We start from the raw sequence: 26518 nt of genomic DNA on the forward strand, positions 1-26518 counted from the left end.
TTTTACTCCAATGAAGGCGTAATAAGAGTGACAGAGAAAAATGCCCGCAATTTGCGAACATCGTTTTTCGCGGTTATAGCCCAGATCCTACACGTGTGAGGCGGCAATATAGTCATATGCGAGTAACGAAGAGAAGTATTTAAATATAAAACTAATTAAAATTTTTGGGTTCGGCGAGGGTAAGAGTAAAACTAACCAATGACAAGTAAAAAGCGAAGACAGGTAATCTTTCTTGCAAAGTTTAGGTTCCGCGTCATAGTGGTGATCAAAACTCTTAGTGAGTTCTTTACACATCTCATTCAATTATGGAATCTTTGGCCATAGACGTAAAGTACTACAACCTATATAATGCAGATGAATCAGAACTATGTATGGAAACTAACCTTCTTATTCATAAAATTTTATGGGCCTGATTTAGTTCAATTATGTTTTATCCCTTTCTTACAAATACATAAGTCAGAAATGACAGATAAAGACAAACGATTCATAGCTAATTCAGGCTACTAACGCGTTTATGAATAACACCATAACAGTCTACAGTAGTTACTAAAATTCAGATGCAGACTCAATGAATTATATAAAGAAGGTAATATTAAAATATTGAACACTTATTATTGGACGCAGAGCACGGCGTTCATATTTGTGTCAGATATTGAAACAGGGTGTAACTTTTGGCATATTTATTAGTCCTAATGTATGGTTCAGTAACTATATTAATTTTGCATTATTTTCTCTTAGTTCAAAATGACATTGCAATACATTTTTGGAGGGGTGAATAGAAGCGTTATAATAACGTCGTCAGTTAATTTACGTCAGTTATTGGTAAAATACGATTTTACTAAAAGTTGCAGTAAATGCAGAACATTACATTGGGACAATAAATTGTACATACGTTTTATTATACATTTACCCATATTACAGAGTTCGCAGTTTTACTGTTTGAATTAGGATATACATAGCTAATTATACTGTAATGTCAAAAGTATAGAAATGGGTGTGGCGGCTGCGTGCCAATAGGGGGCGTGCATGAACTGAGAGCCTACCGCGAACCACGATCGACGTGTTGCCTCCCTGACACACTTACGTACGAATTTACAAGTGCGACAGAGAGGCAACAAGCCGAACGTGGTTCGCGGTAAGCTCTCTGTAGACGGCAGCACAGAAGCCCCCTATTCATTGGCGCGAAGCATTATGTCAAGTTTCCATTTTTAGATTTAATCCACCAGACAGACCCTACTATGCGATATAAAGTCAGCGTTTAGTGTAGAGGGCATCACCTGCTAAAAAGCGTAATTGTATTCGCTTCCGATTCAGGTCACGAGATGGCACCCTCCAACACGCATGGTCTCTATAAAAAAAATTAGTTTTCACTTGGTAGTTTACGCTACGTAAGCTAAGAGGTATTCCGCCTTCCGACTGATCCCGATCACTTATTTATATTAATATAAATCACAATTTTACAAATAAACCAGCTACACAGGTCCACTTTAAAATTGTAACTTGAGACAGGGACTTGTTTATCATGGTTAAATAGAATAGAAATTACATTCTAGCTAAGTATGCACAATGTACTCCGGCTCTGCTCAGGTAAAATGGTTTTAAATTACTTGTAACAGTGCTGCGGCCGATTATATCTTCCTCACGAGCAAGCTGCAGGAACTGAGTCCGGTGGAGATTTTGGCCAATTCGGAGAAACAGATGGATCTGCGAGCGAAGTCAATTCTTTCACAAAACACCTAAAACAAAGTAGTGTTTAATCAACAAGGACATAAAACGAAACATTTTAGCTATTAAAGCGGGAGCTGACACTAATGAAATGAATGAATGAAAATATCTACATAGATATTTTATCGAAGTCAAGCACACAGGTTGATTCACGATAGCTGGCACGAAAACGAATGGATTCGACGAAACTTTCATAGTATGAGTATACAGTCAGGGCCACAATTTTATTGGTTAATGTGATACTCACAATACCCACATGGGCACATGAAAGTTTCGTTGATTCCATTCGTTTTCGTGCCAGCTATCGTGAATCAACCTGTGTGTACACAACCTGTGTGCTTGACTTCGATCATATCAACATTATAGCATTCAAAACGCGTTCACTCCAACTATAAAGCCCGAAAAGAAAATTACTTTACAAATGAATGTGAAGCATCTTTCCTAACAGCTTATTTAAATTCTCACTACCACACTAGGGTATTTGACTGTATTTAACATAAATTATTTTACTCCATGCGTGAACTAAGATTAATAGAGAAACTTAGACAGCAAATTTTAGACACAATTTATATTTTAATGCCCGTATACGACTATAAAGAGTAGGTAATTTGATTGTGGCGTCACATGCTAGTGTTTCATATAAATTCCATAGTAGCAAAATCGTTTTGACAGTTCGAAAAAAGAAACTGATTTGAGTAGTAGTCAAATACCCTATTCCAGCCTATTTCAGCATATACGAATTGGAACATTAATTGAGAGTTGAGTTTATACAGGGTGTTACTGACCATGGGGCTTTTAATTCAGGGCTCGATTCTACTCGCTAAACTGAGCTACTTTATTATGACACGAACCCCGAAATCCCAAAAAAATTTTTACTTTTTCATACATTTTGGCTGATCAGATGTCGACGTTTTCTATGGAAAAGCCATAAATTTTTCCCCGATTTTATGGTTGGTCCCATAGTAAAAGTAGCTCAGTTTAGCGAGTGAAATCAAGCCCTGGAATTAAAGCCCGATGGTCAGACACATATTGTATTTGAATAGATACCTTAAAAGACTCGGGGATTTCTTCAATTGCCCTGTGAATGAGCGTACCATTCACGTAAAGGCAATTAGCGGCGTCGTCCTCGGGCACCGTCAGTGTTTGATAAGCGAAATTGGCCTCTCTTTCCATTCGCTTAAGGAGCTCTTTGGCTTCTTTGCTATTACCGACGCAGAGTATGTCGGGGCCTGCTACAGTCACGTACTTTTTAAGGTGATGCGCTCCCTTTGTTACCTAAAACATGATAAACATGATATTTACCGTCAAATGAAATTTTATTTAAGGATATCCATAATTTACTTTTTACTTAACAATTCCGTTATCGAAATCCCAATATAGAAATGTGTCAGTAACCCTGTCTGAATTACCTCTTCATGATTAAAGCGCTGAACCGAATATAATAATGTTTAGTATGGAGATAGTTTTCAAACAAGGCCAAAAAATTTTTGCTTCAAAAATGATTTATTCTACTTTTCCTAATCAGAACACGATACTGAATATGCCATTAAACGGTTCCCGACTATTTTTGTTGCCCCTTGTATATTATTTTTTTCCCTTTGCTTCTTCTTTTGCTTTTTTTTTTGCTTTTGTTTTTTTGTTCTTTTTTTTCAAGCTATGTTTTTATAAAAGATTCGCCTTGGTTAAAACGTTAATGGCATAGAATAAAAAAATGACATAGCACCATTCCCATTGTGTTAGAGAAATACTAAAATAAATTCTTTTTTCAAAAACGTGGGACGGTAGAAGTCGAATTTACCTTAATCGGAGTGCAGGGAAACTCCGGGAAAGCCTCTGCGACGGCGAGGGCGCCTGCCTCGTTGCTGGCCTCCGTGATGCCCACGAAGAACTCGCGACCTGAAAAACGAGGAAGATTTTGAAAATGTTGTGTTGTTTGGCTTTCATGGCTGTAGTAGCAGTTCACTGATACTCGTATTGTAAACCATACGAAATGGAGATCCATACGAAAGTTCAGACTACCGAGTTAGCGTAAAGGTAGGATTCCACCAGTGTGCTGCACTATGTAATGTAACCCTTTACTATAGAATGTTGTATAAGCACATTTACATCATATTACGTCAATAGAGGCGTAGAGGACAACTGAACGGCCTTGAAATACTTTAACTACCTGTAATGGCACAAAAATTAATTGAGGTCAGTCTGTACTGACCACGTTTGTGACCACGTTTATGTGTATGAAAGGTCAGCGCAGTTTTCATTATAAAAAAAAAAACAATTCTTAGAGAACAAAGACTTGTTTAGTCGTAAATGTTCTAGAAAAAGAATGCATGGCAAACAAAATTTGATACACACATGGGAAAGTCTAAGTTAAGCCCACACACCAAATTTAAGATTGTACCGCTGGATTAATTGGTGGACAATGCAGAATACGGCGCTGTGGAAAGGGCTCACGAGCTGTAAATTAGGAGTCAATTTAAACATGTCGCTCAATAGACGTGGTTATAATAGGAATTGTAAACCCTAGCTCAAGCAGAGAATAAATAATAAAACTAGGTACAGAAAACTCACTCTCTAACAAAACGCGTCTGTTACGATCTGCCGGCCTAGCCAAGGTTACAATCGCTATCGCTTCGACAACGAAAAGCATGATGTCTCTCTATCACCCTTCCGTATTAGCGCGACAGTGACAGTTGCGTTTCGATCGCTACGGAGCGTAACGCTACGTCTTACGTAGGCGAACAACGCGCGAACGCGGCGCGGCGCGGCGCGGCGAAATCAATCCTTTGATGCCCATAGAAGTGTCCTACGTAAGCGATCTCGTTGCGAACGCGGTGCGGCGCGATTTGCACGCGAATGTCAGGCGGCGCGGCGCGGCGCGGCGCGGCGGCGGCCGCTTTCGCCGCGCCGCGCCGCGCCGCGTTCGCGCGTTGTTCGCCTACGTAAGACGTAGCGTAAGCGATTGGCATCTTGGCTACGCGGCCAGGACAGATATGGCCGCTAGCGCTAGGTGGCGACAGCGCCACGCGCGGCTTAAGTATGGCAGCTATAGCTAGCCACCAAAATTAGTGTGGAACGGATGTACTTTAAGCTACCTGTTGCAAAGGGACGAAATCGCGGAGTGAGCCACGCCCGACTCAAGCTAAGGAAGAGCTTATGACAGCCCTACGGGACGGGCAACATCGCCCTCAAGTTCATACAGAGAAAAAAGTCAGCCCTTATGTAAATCTAGCAGCAAAGCTCGTAGTATTATTTGTTATCAATTATATTATGTTTTTAAATTTAGAAGGATAACTTGTTGAACCCTTTTCCAGGAACAGGTTAAATCTAAATTTAAAGGAGAATATTGACTCCTACGACATAAAAATGATGAAATTATATTGTACTTACAGTCGACGTCAAAGATATGTTTAGACTTTTAGCCTTATTACAAAGGAGTAAGGTGCAAAAGTGTTAACATGTGTATTTTGACGTCGACTGTACCAAAAAACTTAAAGTATCAACTATACCCTGCTATACCTGTCTGTTAACAATTAAAAGAGTACAAGGTTAACAAATGTATTGACCTAATTATGTTTACTGCTATTAGTCATGACATGACCCACACTCAGACGCGGACATTGAAGTAGTTTTGTCCACAATTATTTCTGTCCCTAGGAAAAGGTGTGAAACTTAAAAAAATAGGCTATTAAATTAGAGAGGATACCTATAGTTGTTTGTTTTACAAGGGGGCAAAGTTTTTGTTAGCCTTGTGCTGAAACTGATACCCGAGCCAGTGAAAGACCCCAAAAATTAACCACGACCCAGCAAGTGGTTTGAAACGTGGTATTTGAGCGTAACGGGGGTCTCAAAGCAAGAGGGATAAACAAACAAACTTAAAGTAACATATTTCACAACACTGACGCGAAAAAATAACTAGCTGAACAAAATACTTATCATCAGGGGTCGGACAAAAAGTGCGGATGACGTAAAAATGACGTAATCTTGCACACAGGATGATGTTTGAGTTTGTATTTAAACTTCCGTGTGACATGTAGTAACAAAGTAGTATTAATGAAGTAACAAAATAATCGTAAATAAATTCATGGAATTAATAATACAGGTGGTAGGGTGACGTAGTGAAATTTCACGAATAAATGTCTTTTAACATTGCTTACCTTCGCTGGTATATCTTGATTACAGCAAGAGCAGTATACGTGTTTGTCACGTACCTCCAAAAACGGAAAATTGCCACAATATTCGAGTAAAGATGACATTTTAGAGCGTTTTCTTATACATTAGTAAATATAAATTTTAGCTAAATATAATCGTGAAGATACAATAGCTAAACAATAACGAAGTCAATTTATTGTTCATCTGATTGACAATGTGTCAGTCAAAAACGTACTTACTCATTTCAAGTGGCGATATCGTTTAATAAAGAGGTTGATAAATGATAAGTGATAATTGTTTATGAAAATCAAAAATACTATTTGAAATCATCCTATAAGTGGTTTGACGTCATCCGCACTTTTTGTCCGACCCCTGCTTATCATTTAAAGTAAACTCTCCCTCCAACATGAGGAAACAAAACAAATTTTGCATCTAATTACTTTTGTGGCAAAACCACTGTTGTGGCAAAATATTGGCATTCATAATCAAGGCCTTCTTCACCAGCTCCATTGACTAGGCTAGTGGCCATTTAAATAAAGTCAGCAAACAAAGAAGTCTATAGTTAATAGCAATGTTTGAAGTTCTACTATGATAGCCATCGATACACAGATTTATTCAATAGTATTTTAATCGTACCTGTGAAAAGTACATCAGAGCCAACAATCCTAGCTTCCGGGTCTGTCAACTCGATGATTGTGTGATTCAGTTCTTTTTCCAAGACTTGTTTCACCGCCTTTGCCTAAATCAAAAACAATTCTGTTAATTTTTTTGGCTTACTACTACCCTTTCTAGTACAATTTTTTACACTGTTAATTTACCTTTTGCAAATCGATATTGCAATGAGATAAGGTCTAATACAGGCAACTTTAAAGAGAGGTTTACATTTTTCGCTTTATAACAAAGAAGTATGGTGCATAAATGTAAACATATCTTTTGCTGACAAATGTAAGTACTCTAACATTGTGTTCATTTGATGTCATAAAATAATATTGTGAAAGTGTTATAATGTTGTGAGCAGGGTACATATCAGCATAATATTGATTAGCACAGCATTGCTATTTAACCATAAGTAGACAATCTATCCAGCAGTAGCATTGCTTAAAATATTATATATGCTTGGTTAAAATGAGTTTAAACTTGTTAACAGTTTTCTGAAACAGATTAAGTTAAAACTATTTGTTGTAAAAAAGTGCCTTGGGAGCATTCCACGGGCTGTCCCGTACAAACGCATTTTATTTCCTGTGTTGCAACTTTTTTCTCGGCATTTAAGCAGGCGATTATTTTTCTGTGCATATTTTTGACCATTTGTCATAGAAAAGGAAACTCTTATACCTTTAAATCTTCAGAAACTTCGCGTTTGTACGGGACAACGGTAGACAATTTCATGGAATGCTCCCTTGATGAAAGCTATTTTTTAGAAGTTATCTTTAAAAATGACTCTTGTAGATGCATGCTATTTTATGTCTTTCATAAATTCATAATGTATCAGCATTCCACTAAAATATTGTTAATCTAATGCCAATGTATAGTTTGAAAACTCAAGCCGTGCAATCCCCACTTAATATTATAAATGCAGTAACTGTCTATTTGTCACCCCTTCACGCTTAAACAGCTTAGCTAATTTCAATTAAATTTGGTATAGTTATAGTCTAAGTCCCAGTATAGGATATAGCAGTTTTCATATGGAAGTCATCCCTTAAAAAAGTGAAAAGGGGGAATAAATTATGGAAGTGGGATATGGAAGTACATATTCTATGCAGACAAAGTTGCGACCAGAAGCTAGTGAAATATAATCAGACCAAAATTTTGGCAAAACAATAAATATTGCCTCCATATGGTGGGACCCGGGTATGTCCTTAAACTACGTCCAAGACCCCCAGTGGACGGGCAGCAGTGTCCATCAAATTCGGTGTACTCAACTGCGATCGCCAACCCGCCTGCCAAGTGTGGTGATTATGGAATTCACCCCCCATCCGGCACGTAAGGAGGTCCAAGGGGGAGGCATATGTTCAGCAGTGGGATGTTGATGATGATGATGGTGGCATGGGCATGGGTAAGATTGGTTCAGGGAGGTGCAAGTCTCTACTATGACTATTATTACACCAACTGCATTATAATATACCTATATTTTTAATGGGGGGTTATAGCCACTTGCACTACTTTCCAGACATATGTGACAGATTACACGAGCAAAGCATTATCAATTCAAATTGTACAATATAATAAAGATGCAATTGAGGTGGGGTGCTATTCCATCTGTCCAATATTGGTCTAAGGTGTATTCGGGTAATACCGAATGTCGGATAATTCCGAAAAACAGATGAAAATCACCCATAATTCCATCATAATAAAAGTCTCTTTTCGGAATTATCCGACAGTTTTCGTCATTCGGAATTACCTGAGTAAACCTTAATGTATATTTGCATCTCACATTTCGCTTAGTGAGAGAGTGATTTGCAATGCACATTTGACAAAGAAATCGGATAGGAGGTATACCACCCTAACACATTTTAAATCCTCACACGCGGAATGTTTTCTGGGTAACAACCAACTCTGTTTATCAATTATATGTTGTTCAATGGTCAATGGACCAATATGACAAATAATACAAAGAAAAGAAGTAGATTGATAACTGTGAGACAAATTTCCAAATTACAAACATCTCAATATTGTTTTGCATGGCACTAATTGAATAATCTAGGTAATTATATTTATATTGAATAATTAGATATCAGCATGAGCATAGCAAACATTTCAGATACTTATAGCTTGTCAAAGGATAATATCATACAGAAAATAGTATACAGTTATGTTCATAGTATTCGCACAGCAAGTTGAATAATAAGTATTATCAATGTATTCCCTTTATCTAGTTCTAAAATTACTAATAATGTTAATTATAAGACTGTTAAAAAAATTAAATAAATATGTGTTTAAAAAAAAGATATTTACTTTAACTTGCTCAGCAGTGGTCAATCCTTTTGGTATTAAAGCTATTCCATGGCAAACTACAGCCACGTCTTCAATGAACACATTATGCGGGAAAGATTCTGGCAGGTCGACTTCTTTCACTTCCACATTCAGCTCGCTAAGGAGACGCAGGTAGCATTCGTGTTGGCGCCTCGCATCATTCAAGTCGGCCCGGTCCGTGGCGCGCGGTGCCGGCGTCACACGGCCTACCACGGCGTGAGTATATTCATGCATTTTAAAATCCATCCTAACCGCCTCGCACACGGGCTAATCTTTCAAATAGAACCAGTCAACTAAATAATACTAGTTGAGCGGCAGAAAGTTTAACGCTCCACTCCACCTACATCTATTAATAGATCGTGTGCGCGAAAACCAAAAGATATATAACTCAATCTAGCAAGACGCGAATTTTTCTGCCGGATAAAGATAATTAATTACAAAAGCGGGATATTTATTTTAATTCGTCTCTACAAATTTCCCTACGGCGTTCATCGGAACGAGACGAAATACTTGGGAGTCTTTGAAGAGATGCTATGCTATAGCCAAAGAGCATATAATCACTACGTTTTATGCAAATCGAGCGAATGAGCCATAGACTTAATGAATGAGCGTTCGGATTCCCCGGATTAACAATATCGCTCCCTTCAATCCTATTTTATAAAATATAACCTTAGACATGTACAAACACACAGTTAACTTTTTATATAGCATTCGTTAAATTTATTTAATATTATAGCTCGATTCATACGATGTATTACAAATATAATAAAATTGTTCATTTCGACTTGCAAAAAGTCACAGATTTTGAATGGAATCCAAAATTCCGAACGCACTCCAATTTGACAGAATTCAACTACGTTCAGAAATAAATTCAGAGAAATGACGGATAATGTTGTATACCGGGTGTGGCCTGTAACATGAGCAAATAATTCAAACATAGATTGTACTCCTCAAATGGTGAAACTTTTGTTCAACAACTTAAAAAATAATATGAAGTATTTAGATTCCCTATTTTTCATACAAAAGAAATATTATCTTCAATGGACGCCATTGCCACGCCATATTGTTGTGATTTGACGTTGCTTGTCACGCCTTAAACATAACAAATTTCGCAATACATTGCGTCTTAGAATAAACTTTAAAGTGCATTAAAAATCAAACCACAAGTAATTTTTAAAAGTCGCTGATCAAATGTTGGTCAGTGTGAGGAGTACAGCCTACAGTTTAAATTTTTTGCTCATATTACAGGCCACACCCGGTATATAATGTCACTGTAAAAGCCCGAAGTACGGCAAAACCTAGGATTTACCGGTAAAACCTAGGTTTTACCGGTGCCGATCGGTAAAAGCCCGAAATGTTAAATCTTACTAGTTTACTTCGGGCTTTTGCCAACACCGATATGGTAAATCCTAGGTCTTACCACGGCGACCGGTAAAGTTTGAATCATGGCTATAATATGGGCCTCTGCAAACCGCACTGATAATAAAAAAATCTATTCTATTCTACATCCGATCTGCAATACATCTCGACATCTCTCCTACTTAGCCAAAAATTTACTAAATCGCAATTATTGCCTATTTTCTTAAATACCTTCTAAACTATAGTCTGTCAAACAACTTCGTCAGTAGAAAAAGGCGCGCGGTTCAAATTTTCCCCTTTGTTTAAAATTCATTTACACTACATATGGTGCTACTAAATTACCGCCCTAGTAAGGTAATTAGCACAACACTTGCCTATGTCGAACATTTAAAGGGCCCTATATTTTGCACTGTAAAACGTTGTACATACAATAGGTACACGTGCGAAAAAGTGATTCGCAACTCGTGTCGATTTAAAACACTCCGATCGGTCGTGTTTCAATTTATCCCCACTCGTTGCCAATTTCCTACTTTCCACACTTGTATTGTAATGAACTACCTACTTATTACAATACATGTGGTGCTACTTTACCGCACTAGTGAAATAATTAGCACATTACGTAACAACTATGTATATCGAAAACTTAAAGGGCCATAATATGTACTGTAAAACTTTGTACGATACATGTGCGAATAGATAATTCGCATCTCGTGTCGGTTTAAAACGGCACGCACTTGGCAGGGTTTTTTTTTACCGGACAAGTTCAATAAACTGCCGCCATTTTTATCAGGTGGTAAAATCGTTAAACAGTGGTCTACGACCGACCGGTTAAGGGCAGCGTAACTTTTTAACAGACGTTAGGCGTGGTGCAACCCAAATATGCAGTTAGCGTTCGTTAGCGCCATCTTTAGCCATGATCAGCACATCAAATGGGCATGGTGCAACCCGCCCTTATTCTCCCGTAAATCATCGTGAAACATGTGTTAGATGAAAAATCTATCAAAGTATTTCATCTAAGTTTTATAAGTCTGTCAAGCAATTTCCGTCAGTAGCAAAGAGCGGCAAATTTAAAAATGTAGGTGCGAATGGTAACCGTCCCATAAAAAAATTAAATTGCGCGCCTTTTTCTTCTGACATAGTTGTTTGACCGGCTATAGCAAGTTTTAGTTTTCTTGGTACCTGTGCTTGGTACTTAGGTAACTGATATGATATTTTACAGCAACACAGGGTATGTAGGGACCTGAAGCAAATAGCTACCTAATGAGTGAACAAAATGTTACGATTAGATTTATTTATTTTACTAAATATAAGTTACATATAAGTGTATAAATGAAGTGTAACAATGATGTTATAATTAAAATAAAACGTTTTACACTGTTGTTAAGCAACTGAACTTAAATCATTTAACTGTAACACTTAACCTAACACAGACTTGATAATTGATTAATAATAAAAAGTAGTAAACATATACTCAGTTATTATGTAAACCACAATGATGTTGATGACATTTTAAATTTTTCATTAAATCAATTGTAAAATCATTGCATTCACCGGCATTCAGTCTAAAGTGCATTATATGCCCCAATAACAGTAAAATATCACAAAATCGTATTGGGTGGGGTAGTATATTAATTTGGAAAAACATTTTAAAATAGTTCAAAAGTTATGTTAAATTTAAACAGCTCATAACCGTTGCTTCATGGCAGACATAAGAAACTATATACTTATAATTCATTATTAATAAGTACTGATACTTGTGTAAAGACCTCCTAATTAAAAAAATATATTATGTCTAAGAAACGACACATGTAACATATTTAGATGCAATTTGTTTATAATTTAATAATCCATTTAGTGTAGAAGGTCTCTACACAAAATCAATTTTTTAACCAAAAATATAATAATATAATTAACATTGATACGGAAATATATCATTAGACACATTCAATGCCACTGCGAGCTACGCACTGTGAGTGTAGCATATGACCCGGAAGAAACAGTTTGTAGCAAAGTGCTTACAATCAGAGAACCCGCCCAGCGGATCGCTACCCGCCCAGCAGGTCGCTGGCAGTGAATGTGTTAATAAAACAATAGATTTCAATGTGACGATAATACAAGAGACAAAAACTTGCAAATAGAAAAAAAGCTTGCCGTTCAATTATCATTTAAATCTCGTTCCTCAACACAAATATAGCCCAAAAAACAATGTATTTTATTTATAAAGTTATTCAAATAGCACTCCGCTGACTCCCTGTACTTCCATTAGCTTCCAATTTAATTCAGTTCTTTACTTAAAACTATATAAAATACTTTAATACTAATAATGAACCTGCACATAAATAGATAGTTATGTGCAGATAAAATACAACATCAATACATCAATAAAATTGTTAGATCCAAAACCATCAATTTATATCACCTCAGAATTTTGAAGTGTTAATAGTCCTTGGTACTCCATGTCTTTGTACATAATATCCTGATTCAAAGTATGAAGAATATCTTGGAACCGCTGTCGTAGAGCCAGGTTTTCCATGCCGGCAATCTCATGCTGTGTCCGCTGACGGCGTTGTTTCAATTCATCCAATTCTGCTTTAACTTGTTCAATTCTGAAGCTCATGTTGTCCTTGTTCATGTCACGCATGCTCTGATAGTCTCCGTCCTCTTCTTCAGACATTGCAGTTGAAACTCTGCTGCTTGAGTGATGCTGCATGCCAGAGGTCGAAGCATGACTAAATGTTGCCTTAGGAGCTTCAGGATATGGAAACAATTGTGCATCAAACTGTTCTGTTTCTTTGCTATGCATATCGCCCAATCCATGCATGGATCCGGTATCCAATATCCGGCTGTCATATGGAGACAAGCGACAGTTCTCCATCTCTACATTAATGTTGTCTTCTTCTAAGTCACTGTCGCTGAGAGCTCCACCAAATATGTCAACAAGCTTTGATGATTCAGGATTTGGAGCAGTTGATTTTGGTTCACTTCGTTTAGGTGGCCGCTCAGCTTTAGGCTTCTTCTCTGGCTTGCTGCTAACAGATGGGCCGGGCTCTGGTTTACAAGACTGATCTTCTTCTTCGTTTATGACCTCCCATGTTACACTAACTGCCTCATTGTCAGCTCGCAACAGTCTCTTAACTTCTTTCTCTATCTCAGGTGCTTCCACAAACTTCTTCCTTAAAGTTTTTCTAAAACGTCTCTTCCTTATGTTTTTTGCTGGAGGAGTTATTCCATGGGGCCACAAAAACTTTTTGTCGACTTTGTATGGATCCTTCCTTTTATTCTTAGACGGTGATTCGTCTTCAGTGGATGGTTGATCGGGTTCATCTTTGCATATCATCATTTGGGCAATGTCTGCAGTTTTGTAGAAACTTTTGTTGTCTATAGTTTTCAGGGCCTCTACAATTGTGGGCAGATCTACAATTTTAGCGTGCATTAGCCAGTGGTCAAATCGCACTTCGCCGTGCCGCATGTCGTTCTCGATTTGTATGGTCAAACGATTTTTGAGATTCTCTCCTGTTTTCAAAACTTCGCTAAGAACCTTAGCAGGCTCGGGAGGCAGCCTCAATATGAACTGAGATTCTAACTCGGCAGGATATTCCGGTTCCCGTTTGTCCCTATTCATGATTATGACCCAATGGCACACCAATACTGGAATAAAAACATATTACATTGGTTACATTTTACAACAACGCTCTATCAATAGGTACGCATTCATCAACATATAACCATAATATTTTGTGTACTTACCTTAGTTATTTTAGTACAGAATGTGACGATTCTGATGAAATTATTTTTAATGAATATGCACAATAAGTCGACGTAAAGTTACAAAATTATTGATTTGTTTCCACTTCTCTGCTTCTGCGTCCCCCGCCATGCCCCCGCCCCTGCACACCCCTTATCAACTTTTTCTTTTATGTCAAAAAGTAACCACAGATAAAGCAAGTTTAACTGAACTGGGTAGACCCTCAGTTCAGTTAAACTTGCTTTATGCACACTTCATCATCATCATTATCATCAAGTCGGTTAATTTGATCAGGAAAATAATCTCCAATTTCAGATTTATGGTGATATTAGAGCCCCCTAAATTGAAAAAATGCCCCTTACGAAAATACTGGCGTCACAAATTGGTATTTTTGCGACCGCACCTCATTTTATCGGTAATATCGGTCATTATCGGCGGTTGAATCCGGCGAGCCAAATTGGTGTTTGCGTGCGTACGTCCTGATTCGATCGGGTAATTTAATAAGATTGGCGAAAATCATCTAAATCGGTTCAGCAGTTTAAGCGTGAAGATACTTCATACAGACAGTATGGATTTAAGCGTTCTAAATTAAATAAATGGTCCCAAACACAAATACAGGCGTCACAAATTGGTAGTCTTGGTTGTCGGTAAAATCGGTCATAATCAGCGATCGGCGAGCTAAACTATAAAGGTGGGACGGTTCATTTCTTGTTCATTTTTTAGTTTCATTATTCATCTTTCACTCAAAGTGACACGTCTGAACACAAAATGAACCAAAAATGAAAAATGAATTCATTAGTGAAAGAATCCAACAACGTTGGATATTTTCATTTGGCATCTTTCACTCGCACCGCACTCCGAATGAACAGTGTGAACACAGAAATGAACGTTCATTCGGATTTTGCATATTTTTCTCGAATCCTATGGTATACTAACCTACTATCTAGACAAAGATAACGTAAAAACAATAAAATGGTGTTCAAGTAGAACGAACAAAGTATGATATATGGTATTTCTAGGTACTCTGTATAAATAACCCAGAGTTCCAAAACAATCGCCAGTAACAAGGTATCGCAGTACAATTTGGAGTTTTATTCGGCTAGGTATACTGATACTGACTCTCATTGTTGTTTTCTTTCGCTTTTAACTGTCCTATTACTAATAATAGAAGTTCTACAAAATTACTTGCAAAATTAGTATCCGCAAATGATTGCAATACGATTTCGGATCTTCATCGGCTAGTTCTGTCAGCAATGTATTCGAGGCTCCAAATATTTTTTTTCTTGCGATCCAAGGTCGCATCGCAGCCACTACCGACGACGCTTTCTTTGCATTTTGTTTGTTTAAATCTTTTTAAATGACCACAAATTAAACTTATACCAAGACGCACAACTACATTCGTCATTATAGTAAATAAAAAAATGAATAATCTTTCCAGCAGCCATGTGAACGTGAAATGAAAGAAAAATGGAACATTCACTCGAGTGAACATTCATCCGAGTGAACCGTCTGAGCGGCTACCGCAAAAATCGAAATTCGCAAATTGCGGGGATCTTTCTCTTTCACTCCAGTGAAGGCGTAATTAGAGTGACAGAGAAAAATCCCCGCAATTTGCGAACTTCGATTTTCGCGGTTAGGGATCATCCATTAATTACATCACACGTTTAGGGGGAGGGAGGGGGTCAAGAAAATGTGACATATTGTGACATGGGGGAGGGGGGAGACACAAACTTTGTGACGTCACTTTAACTTCATCACTAACCGAAAATTTATATATATATATATTTTTTTTATTAGCCTATTAGTGTGTCCCACTGCTGGGCAAAGGCCTTTATGTCAACGAAAATTTATATAAATTATTTTATTCGCTGTATATTTAAATAACAAGTTTTTAAAACGATAATCGTTTTTATTCGTTTAATTTTCTTTCCTAAGCAGTTTTGGGTTATAAAATTACTAATATTTATATCGTCAAAAATATTTTGATAAAATATTAATAATACTTAGGTACTTACTTAATTCGATTTGGCGATTTCGTAGAAAAAATGTGACGTCACACTAGGGGGGAGGGGTTTGCCAAATGTGACCAAGTGTGACAAGGAGGGGGGAGGGGTCAAAAAACCTAGAAATTCGTGTGACGTAATTAATGGATGACCCCTTATAGCCCTGATCCCACCTTAACCACAGATTATTAATATGATAACTAGCGTTTGGTTCGACACGGCCTGATTTGTTCGGACAATTTAATCAGATTGGCGAAAAATTGTTCCCGTGGACACGTCTTTAACCCGGGCATCAACCGATCATATAATTTTATCGTATCTGTGGCAGATTTTTGAAGAGTGTAGGAAGACACGTCAATATTAAATTTATTCGCGTATTCGCGTAATGGAACAACATGAGTAACAAGACTAACAAGTTACTGTACAATTTGTTTTCTTAACCGTTTTGTTAAAAACGTATTAATTTACTACTTTAGGGTGAAAATCTACACTGTATGATTCATCGCGATTTTTAGAAAGGATATTTATTTGTGATCTAGGTGAGTCGACTGTACTTATAACTCTTTTCTTTTTTTAAACAGGTAAAAGAGCTGTGTGGACTCTGATACCCTTCCGTCCGCCGATATCTATTTACCGATTTATTTTTGCTCTGCCGCTTTAGATCAGAACAGGAGTCAGAACCTATATGGTTCTTTTATTTACATTACCTATATACTTAGGTATTACGATTGTAGTGTTGTTACTGAGTATATGCATGTAATATATATGATTATGGTATGTACTTACTGCTTAGTTATTTTTCAAGGATTCATCTTTGAATTTCCTTTTATAGGTATGTCTAAAGTATTAATTATTGTTGTTTTGTACCTTAAGCCATGAAAAGGTGTGTGGTTTATCATTTATATTAGCTGAATTGATATTCGTAAATGATGTGTGAAATTATCCATGATTACTTATTACCAAGTATAGTAACAGCACCAGTCATGGGACATTTAAGAGGAAATTTGGAGTATTTATGATATTTCCCTTATACATGTAAATGGTCTACCGCTTAGCGTGTTAAAAGATGAAAGTCCTATCCGTCTTTCATGTTTTAGGCGTGTTGTATCAAAGATACTGCAATTAGTTTCCACATATTTAACAAATTAAAACTGTGCTTTTTTTCTCCAGTCATGGACACCAAAGTTCCAGTAATGGGCCCCCGGTAATGGACGTGGATCCAGTAATGGGCCCCCTAATGGACATTGCTCTATCAGTATAAAATATTGAAATGGGGAATAAGTTACGGCAAAAAAAAAACAATTTTTGGTATATGCTTTTATCGCTGAATGTATTTTTCTTTCCACAGCCAATTATTATTGTATTAGATCCATCGAGACATTTTCAATATACCCAAACACAATTAGTGAGGGTTTATTGCGATAAAGTTTCCATGGCCACCTCCTGTCTCCATCATCAGATCAGGTCCATGTTATCATAATATTGCATTATCATCCTATTTGCATACTTAATTACGTACTTACACAAAATTTCAACTGAATCGGAAATCGAAAAGTGGGGTAAATTCAGCTACCAAGACTGGACCCACACTAACTAACAGGGCAAGTTAAATAAAAGTTTGGAAAAACGATATTAATTTATCCGAAGTCCGAGAATACCTCCTGATTGACATATTTCGTAACTACATTTTACTTCTGTATTGTTTAAACATGAAATTATGGCATGGCAAGCATCATTCTGTCATTTGTCCCATCATAGGAGGTACGCAGTTTTACAGCTCCTATAATGGGATTGGGCCAAATACCACTATTTTTTTACATCTGTGGAGTCACAACATAGTGTGTTGTATACCTTATCTCATGGTAAATGCAATTAACAAAACACATTCTAGTTTTCATCAAGTCTTAATTAATTAAAATTTAATAAATTAACTCATCTCTCTTAGCGAAGTTGTTAAGAATTCGTAGTGGTATTTTTTTTCAGTGACACAACAACTTTTGGGTTGACGCCAATTTCTTAAAAAACAACCAAATTTAATAAAACTTCAAACTGAAACAGCTCTAGGACTCTTATTTATGATAATATACAGCCAGTGTTTATAAACTACTTTTAGATACTTATTTTAGAGGAATCCCACCAAAAACATAAATGTAAAAAAAGGAGAGCCAAGTTCAATACAAAAATTATGCTTGGCTGTGGGGCTCGCCGCAAAAAGAATGGAGATCTAAATGAGTGCCACTGCCAAGTTCTATGCAAAATCCAAATATGTATTTATAGGAACAAAATAACATTATAAACAAGTATTAAACTCTATTTCTTTGCTTTATTAGATACCTATAACAATTGCTGTTATTTAAAAAAATGTGAGATCTTAAAGTAGGTTAGATTTGACTTGGCCAGTTTTCATTATATCAATCATTTTATATTTATTGTAATTCTGATAAAACCTGGCCAAGCCAAATCTAACCTACTTTAAGATCTCACATTTTTTTAAATAACAGCAATTGTTATAGGTATCCAATAAAGCAAAGAAATAGAGTTTAATACTTGTTTATAATGTTATTTTGTTCCTATAAATACATATTTGGATTTTGCATAGAACTTGGCAGTGGCACTCATTTAGATCTCCATTCTTTTTGCGGCGAGCCCCACAGCCAAGCATAATTTTTGTATTGAACTTGGCTCTCCTTTTTTACATTTATGTTTTTGGTGGGATATCAATACTTTTTGTAAAGAAAACTAGGCAGGTATTGAGATTTAATGTTTTTTCTTGTGTTTCCGCTGTATGGTTTTTACTTCTGTTCTTTGTATAATTATGTGGTGCCGCGCGCCGCCGACGACACACCGTTGGCCGGTTGTTTAGAGCGTATTACAAGTTTTTTGTATGGGGACACCACTTATTTTTTGACTAAACTTTATTTTAATATAGCAAATATAATAATACATATATTGGGGTAGTTTCAAATATCTGCTTGTAACGGTTCCAACGCTACAATAAAAAAATATTTTTTTGTATGGGGACCCCCCCTATTTTTTACCTTTTTTTTATTTTTAGATTTTTTCCTACGCTTACACACAATAACCGAGCTGGATTCCAAATTTCATCCTTCTAGGTCATCTGGAAGTAGGTTAGGTTTAGGTACTTATATGTCAGTCCCAATAAAAAATGGTTTTTTTTGTATGGGGACCCCCCCTATTTTTAAACTATATTTTATTTTTAGATTTTTTCCTACGGTTACACACAATAACCGAGCTGGATTCCAAATTTCATCCTTCTAGGTCATCTGGAAGTAGGTTAGGTTTAGGTACTTATATGTCAGTCCCAATAAAAAGTGGTTTTTTTGTATGGGGACCCCCCCTATTTTTTAACTTTATTTTATTTTTAGATTTTTTCCTACGGTTACACACAATAACCAAGCTGGATTCCAAATTTCATCCTTCTAGGTCATCTGGAAGTAGGTTAGGTTTAGGTACTATAAGTCATAAGTCAGTCTTAAAATTTACGACTTTTTGACCTTCATACCTTTATAACCGTTTGAGCTAGCTTCATGAAATTTGGGCTTCTAGATATCCTTATGGATATAATTAAACACACGTAGTTTTATGTGTTTACGTCAAAGATGTTTTGAGTTATAGAAGGGTCAAAAGTGGCACCAAGTGGTTCGTGTAATATTACACTCGGCGCTGGCTAGCCAGTTACTTTGCTTGAACTTGGCTTGACACGCTGCCGCGTGTCTAGATTATGTTTTTTTGTCCCATTACTGGTTCCACGTCCATTATAGGGTTCACTACTATAAACGAAAATTATTGAATACCAGAGTGTAATTTCTGGTTGTGAATTATATTTGCAAAAACCACCTGTAGTTTTGGTCAGTACCAAAATTGTGTGCATGTAACATAAAATATGAATTAATAGTGAAATGTTTGTGTCCATTACAATTCCGTACACATTGGGTAGAAGTTGATAACTCGAGATATATTATTGAAGAAATTTGAACTTAAAATAGAATTACATAAAGTTCAAATTTCTTCCATTTTTTCTCGCCATTTATTAACTTCTTCCCGCCGTGTTTGAAATTAATATTCAGATTTAACCTCATTCCAATTTGATTGGGCTTGGGTGTGTGTAATTATGCTGTAGTTTATCAAGTATGCTTGCAAAGGTTAGTTGAATGGAATAATTGTTAAGGAAAATCATGTTATTTTAATTTAAGCTGTGCGAATTTTCATAGATAAAGATAAGAATAGGCATACAAGCATGCCTATACCTAGAAGTCTTTCTGGCAAAATTAAGTGATGGTAAAAATAATCAAAATGAGCTTTTCCTTCTAAACTCATACATAGATATATCTACAGTACAGTCTTTAATCCAGCAATACATATAGGTAAAAGTAAGCTTATTATTTTTTGGTCCGTTCATCAGAAATATGTTGTTTCAGACGTTACAATGAGATTATTTCTTAGCCTGTTGTGTGTAACAGCAATACTCCACTGTTCCTATGCTCCTCCTGTGACTCCCGATAAGTCTGATGAAAAAGACAGCGAGATTAAAGATGATTTGGTGAGAACAATTTTTGTATATTCTAATTTAAGTGTATGGTGTAGCATTGTAAGTAATATTATTGTAACTTGTATATTCTAATATAATTTTATGATTCATTTATAGAGTGAATTAAATCAGCTACGCAAGCGGGCTCCGTTGTTAGGTTGATGAAAGTTTTGTATAAGGAAGTCTTAGGATTACTTTTATAAACTTACGAACATGAATTGAAATTTAAAAATCCTACATATGTAGCTATTTACTTAATTGAGTACCTACAAGCTAGCTGTTTGAAATTAAAGTTGTAAACATGATGGGTGTGTTGTGGTACTTGTAGGTATCACCGTGCATAATCATCGATATAAGAGTGCGTAAAGCGCATTTAGTGATTGTTCCACACTTCCTTATTCCTTAGGGCAATAAGTAATTATACAAATTACATTATTACATAATATATGAAACTTGTTTTTAAGTTATAATTATCATGAGTTTAGTTAAAAAAGTACAAGCAAACCACCCGCGAGAGCGAGTCGCGTTATAAAGTCGCGTAGACTTCGACTCGCGGATTGACATAAAGACGAGAGAATATTTTGTCTCTAAATAGGCAGTTGTGCTACGGATTTTAGTTCAAAGTCGCGATCGTTGTCATTTTCTGACAGTGACACCTGATCGCGAGTTTGTCGCGGCTCTCGCGCGTGAGTTGTGCTGCCAACACGCGACAAGCCGCCAAGTCGCGCCGATCTGTCACTTCTCGCGCCTGTCGCGGCCAGTTGTGCTAGAGGTGCTGATGGGCTTAGAGAGGGGAAGGGGGGCAGTTGATAAAGGGAGGGGGAGTGGCATACTTTAATGACAAATTTTATTTTCAAGGGGGTGGCAACTGATCCCTCCTTCCACCTCTTGGCGAGGCCCTTGATTTTACAAATTTCTTTACATACAAATTTTCTTCTAAATCGGTTTTAGCAGTTACTTTCGCATTTATAATTTTACTAGGGATTAAGCGAATAAGCACAGAAATTAACCTTGAATATTCTCGGTAGTGACATCACATCCTATTCTGGTAGATTAGGTTCTTCACCAGGCTCCTTTTTTCATCTTTTGTAATTGTATGAATCTTATACTTAATGCACACAAATGGCAAACATACCACTGCAAGTGGCAAACATACCACTGCAGTGGTATGTTTGCCACTTGCAAATAATGTTAATAAACCATCATAGTTATCAACTTTATTATTCATACAATATGAAGTGGGACCTTTTTCGTGAGACTGACAATTATCTAAGAATAAGAATAAAAATAGTTTATTTTCTAAAAAGTTTTACAAACAACAAGTGTTACAATTTGGGTTGTTCAATAACAGGAGGAGTACATGGAATACCACCGCTACTTGAAAGAGGTTGTGCAAGCTCTGGAGAGTGACCCTGACTTTAGGGAGCGCTTGGAAAAGGCCGATCAGGAGGATGTGCGGGTAAGTGACTATTGGACTAATGCTTATAATCGGGGTAGTGGCCGCACATGAGAAGCAAGTAGTCTTATAGAAATAGCATTTTTATTTGTATGATTCATTCTTTGGTTTATTATTTCATTTTTGATGGGTCAATCTAATAATACGAAGTCGTTACCTAGATACAAGATTCAGTCTTACGGAAAGAGCATAAAATTATTAAAAATATTGGGTTATTTTGGGATTTAAAAAGAAACCGGTTCCTAACTCTGTGTGAGAGTGACAAGTATCCACTTTTATAATTCGTCAGGTGACAAGCAAAAGTCACTAAGTACCACCACAAGTTCATAGCCATATTAGTAAAAAAAACCGTCAATTTTTGTTTAATTTTTTTTTAGTAATTAGTGACTTTTGCTGGACACCTGACTATATACAGTTTGAATGGCTCAGCGGGTACTTAAATTGGGGCTCACGGGACACTTAGTGTATTAAGGTCAGTGGGGCCAAATCAATCTGTGTATAATTTCGCAATTCAAGCGTGTATTTATTCAAATGTCGGCAACAATAATACCCCGCTTTCGAATGTTCGGTCTAAAAACCGCTGCTTTATCAAATCAAAGTACATAGTTAACAATAGAGTAGCAGGTTAGACAAAAATCGCTAGTGTACGGCCTTTCCCGCAGACGGATTTGATCACTTAAATCTTATACCAAATTACTAATAATGACTAAACTAATACGCGAGCGTATTAATCATTTGGTATATGTAGTGTACATACATATAGTTCGTCATGTGAGTGCTAAATGTAAAAACTATACGTACGAGAAGTACCCCGTGAGCTGCATTTATAAACATCGGGAAAAGTTATGAAAATAACTCTAATGTTTAATCTACTTGAGTATTCGTCATAGGATTACGCTATTAGTACCTCCATATATGATATGGCGTATTATTGTGGCGTAATATTTTCATCACCTTCCTGAAATTATTTAAAAGATATATGTATAAGTAACTATACACGTATATAGGTAGATTTTGCACTTTACCTATACAAAACACGTTAACAATAATCAATAGGTAAATGCGAATTAAGACGAAGAGAGAACCGTCACTTATTTTTAGGTATTTTTAACGTTCTTTAAGTTATTAAAAAAAATACTATTCATACAAATATACCTATGATGTCCAAATGATGTCACATTTTTAAGGTTTCGTACCCAAAGGGTAAAACATTCCCAGGGTCCCTACCCTGTTACTATGAATCCACTGTCCGTCCGTCTGTCTGTCACCAGGCTGTATCAGAATTAAAGATGATTGTCAATGCAGTTTCTGAACTCTTCGAATATATGTTAATTTTATTTTGTACATGTGTAGTCGGGTAAGATAGCAGAGCAACTGGACTTCGTGAACCACAATGTGAGGACCAAGTTGGATGAGATCAAGCGGCGCGAGCTAGAGAGGCTGCGGCATTTGGCCACGAAGGTAAGTTCGGATATCACGCATTTTGCCGACGCTGATTTCGCCTTGTATGGTAGCTACCTCAATTAAATGAGTAAAGCTGGGGAATTGACTGTCAATTTCTAAGCTTAGGTATACCAAATATCGCTGTCATTTCCTAAGCGACATTCTCGGGTAATACCCCTGAACCGGCTTGACGTCAGTCATTTACTCCCGCGCAATAATTCTAGTGACTCACGCAGATGTATCATGAAGCTGCTGCTCCGATGGTAGACTGAGGAACTGTAGCAAACCAAACTCGTAGAGAAATGTCTTAAGTAGTTTCCTACTGATTAAACATTTGTAATTGAGTCTTTAATCATATTTCAAGAAAACGTAAAATCCTATGAAAAATAGATAATTATTTAGGTTTTGGTATAATTATTTCTTTGTAGTGATAGACATAATATTTGACATAGTGTGAACACTGTAGAGTTAAACAAATGTCTACGTACCGTCACCATCAGATATATCGGAGCGGCCAAGGTGTCTTGAACTTGAACAATATCTGAACACGCGCCTTAACGCCTTGACAATAGAGGCGTGTTCAGATATTTATGAGCGCCTTGGCCGCTCCGATATATCTGATGGCGAGTACGCGTGTAGTGTAAAAATGCTCTCAAATTATATTATACAAAGACTAATGTTAAAACAGAGGTGACAACATCATCTTCTCCACAGCAATACGAGTTGACGAATCACCTGGACACGGACATGGGAAAAGTACCCACCAACGAGCACTTGGACCATAACAACCCTCACACCTTCGAGATTGAGGATCTTAAGAAGCTCATCAAGAAGACCACAGCTGACTTGGAAGCGGCAGACAAGGAGAGAAAGAAGCAGTTTAAGGTCTGTAATACTATGAACAAGAATTATGCTTGTATGATAAAAATAAAACTTTGTTCATACATTTGGACGAGCGCAATGTATGAACTGAATGGCCTTGATTTGCCGCCGATTATCTGAGATTGTGATTATCCGATCTTTCAATATGGATCATTGTTCAAACTAAATGACTAGAGGAAAATTATGCTTTAAACTTGTGCATTTCACAGGAATACGAGATGGAGAAGGAATTTGAGAAGCATCAAAAATTGGAATCGTTAGATGAGACTCAAAAGAAAGAGTACTTAGAGAAAGAAAAGAAAGAGGAAGATGCAAAGAAACACCATCAACCGGTAAGTGTCCACAGAACATATGTCATTTAAATCAGAACTCTATGCACGTCACATATAGTTCTAATTTCAAATACCTATTTGCACGACTTATTGGGTTTGACCGCCCATGCTTCGATTTGCTGTAGGTATAGTTTTCAGCGACCCCGTACGTACACCGTTTCTGTGGCACTGTAGCTTAGCTCTTTAACGGGTGAAGCTATTTGGTTGACGTTTTTAATTTGAAACCAAGTTTTCTTGCGCTGATTTTAGACATGTTTTTATCAAAATCGGTTTATCTGTTTTATTGGGGGTTTTTATTTTTTTTGTAATGATAAAGGTCTCTGCCCACTACACCGTATCATACCATGACCGTGCTATGAACGGGTCAGACAAAAAAAAAATTCTTTGTATGAAAAAGTATGAGACTATGCCCACAAGCCCGTTTAGTCACCGACCATACCCGTCGCGTGCCATGCACGGACCGTCAAAAACAGTCGGCAAGGATATTTTGCCGGTGCCGAAACGGTCCGTGCATGGCACGCAACGTTGCCAGAACGGTGCATGCAGGCGGCGAAACGGTGGGCATACGGGTTTTAACCGCGTATGGTGACCGTTCTAAGCCCGTTATAAACGCGTTGCTATATTTCTTGCTCGCTCTTACCAGTCTGATAACTATTCGCTAGCTCTTTCTGACGAGTATGCTCTCGCGAATAAAACGCGGATACTAAGGGGATGAAACGCGGATGCTACGGGGATTATAGGCGGATGCTATGGGGATGATGCGCGGTTACTACGGGCACTAAACCCGATATGTACAATGTGGACACGGTGTAGTGGGCATAGTACATTCCGTGTCTGATACGTTCATAGCACGGTCATGGTATGATACGGTGTAGTGGGCAAAGACATTAAAAATGGAAATGTCAACGTAAACGTCAGATTACTAAGAAAATATGACCTTTTTACTTCTACACTTTATCGCGTTATTAACTTCCACAGTCTCTGGGTATTGATTATGATTACTCAGCGCTTACGTGTTTAGTAATAGGTTGCGTGGACTAATGAGGCACTTGGAAATTTTCACGGCAAATCATTCCAAGGCAAATAATAATCGTACATGGTTATTGATTTGTTCCTCTGTGACTCACACGCACCCTGGGTTAAATACTAGCGCGGATAGCATGACTTGGTGTCAAGTTTCGCCTCACTTACACTTTATACAACACTAATTTGAAATAGGTGCCTAATAAATCGCGTAGTGAGATGAATTAATTACTTACATTTATTTTTTAAAGTTATCTATAGGTAATTATGTGGTTGTCATAATATACGCTCGTTTTATAATGACGCACAGTAATAAGAATCTAATAGTGCCACCGATTACCACCGACTCCTCCTATCTAATCTAATACCTTTAAATGAGCAATTCTTGTTTATTTTTATATTTCGGGATCTCGGAAACAACAGCTCTAACGATTTCGACGAAATTTGGTACATAAAATATATGGGGGTTTTCGGGGGCGATAAATCGATCTAGCTATCGTCGTCTTATATCTGGTAAAACGCGCATTTTTGAGTTTTTATATGTTTTCCGAGCAAAGCTCGGTCTCCCAGATATTAATAGTTTATAGAAAACTATCGAATCTTAAGTAGGTAATGTATGGCAAAGATCTTGTGACTGTTCGTTTTCATCTGTCATTTCAATACATTTTTATTTCCGATAAACGTTTGTCATCTCGGCTAATACGGGTCCTGGATATTGATTTAAGCTTTGTATCGTTAGAATGGTTTACACACATTACGATTTATAGCAGAAATAGCAGTCTTGCTGCTGTGCACATAGTAGAACAGGTGAACAAGTGATATTCTTTATTCTTTCAAATGTTCAATAAATCAGCCAGAACATGTAATAAATTATAGGCAGTT

The 26518-nt window shown here is 37.0% G+C and overlaps 3 protein-coding genes across 6 annotated transcripts in view; 1 reads left to right on the forward strand and 2 right to left on the reverse strand.

Annotated features, from left to right (window-relative positions):
* LOC134678309 (nucleobindin-2) overlaps nt 1–26518 on the forward strand; it is a 312458-nt gene that overhangs the window by 280286 nt on the left and 5654 nt on the right. The window contains exons 1-6 of one of the 3 annotated variants that reach the window (XM_063536811.1): nt 16302–16490; nt 20391–20512; nt 21852–21959; nt 23310–23417; nt 24114–24284; nt 24491–24613. In XM_063536811.1, coding sequence (XP_063392881.1) covers nt 20399–20512; nt 21852–21959; nt 23310–23417; nt 24114–24284; nt 24491–24613 — 624 coding nt within the window. In that variant the 5' untranslated portion in view covers nt 16302–16490; nt 20391–20398. Of the gene's footprint in view, nt 1–16301; nt 16491–20374; nt 20513–21851; nt 21960–23309; nt 23418–24113; nt 24285–24490; nt 24614–26518 lie in introns of those variants that run through there. The other 2 variants (XM_063536813.1, XM_063536812.1) reach the window with 2 other exon arrangements.
* On the reverse strand, nt 1153–9361 carry LOC134678323 (N(G),N(G)-dimethylarginine dimethylaminohydrolase 1). The gene is made up of 5 exons (XM_063536851.1): nt 8827–9361; nt 6511–6613; nt 3524–3621; nt 2773–3000; nt 1153–1736 (listed from the first exon to the last, which is right to left on the reverse strand). Exons 1-5 carry the CDS (start codon nt 9088–9090, stop codon nt 1629–1631), a joined length of 801 nt encoding a protein of 266 aa, XP_063392921.1. The 5' UTR covers nt 9091–9361; the 3' UTR covers nt 1153–1628.
* Nucleotides 11480–16756, reverse strand: LOC134678320 (transcription initiation factor TFIID subunit 7-like). Of its 2 annotated transcripts, none has more exons than XM_063536848.1 (2): nt 16738–16756; nt 11480–13851 (listed from the first exon to the last, which is right to left on the reverse strand). In XM_063536848.1, exon 2 carries the CDS (start codon nt 13823–13825, stop codon nt 12614–12616), a length of 1212 nt encoding a protein of 403 aa, XP_063392918.1. In that variant the 5' UTR covers nt 13826–13851; nt 16738–16756; the 3' UTR covers nt 11480–12613. The 2 variants fall into 2 exon arrangements, with proteins under 2 accessions (XP_063392918.1, XP_063392917.1); XM_063536847.1 differs by lacking the exon at nt 16738–16756 and adding an exon at nt 13951–14082.

This window comes from Cydia fagiglandana, chromosome Z, assembly GCF_963556715.1.
Source record: "Cydia fagiglandana chromosome Z, ilCydFagi1.1, whole genome shotgun sequence".
In the NCBI taxonomy this organism is placed as follows: Eukaryota; Metazoa; Arthropoda; class Insecta; order Lepidoptera; family Tortricidae; genus Cydia; species Cydia fagiglandana.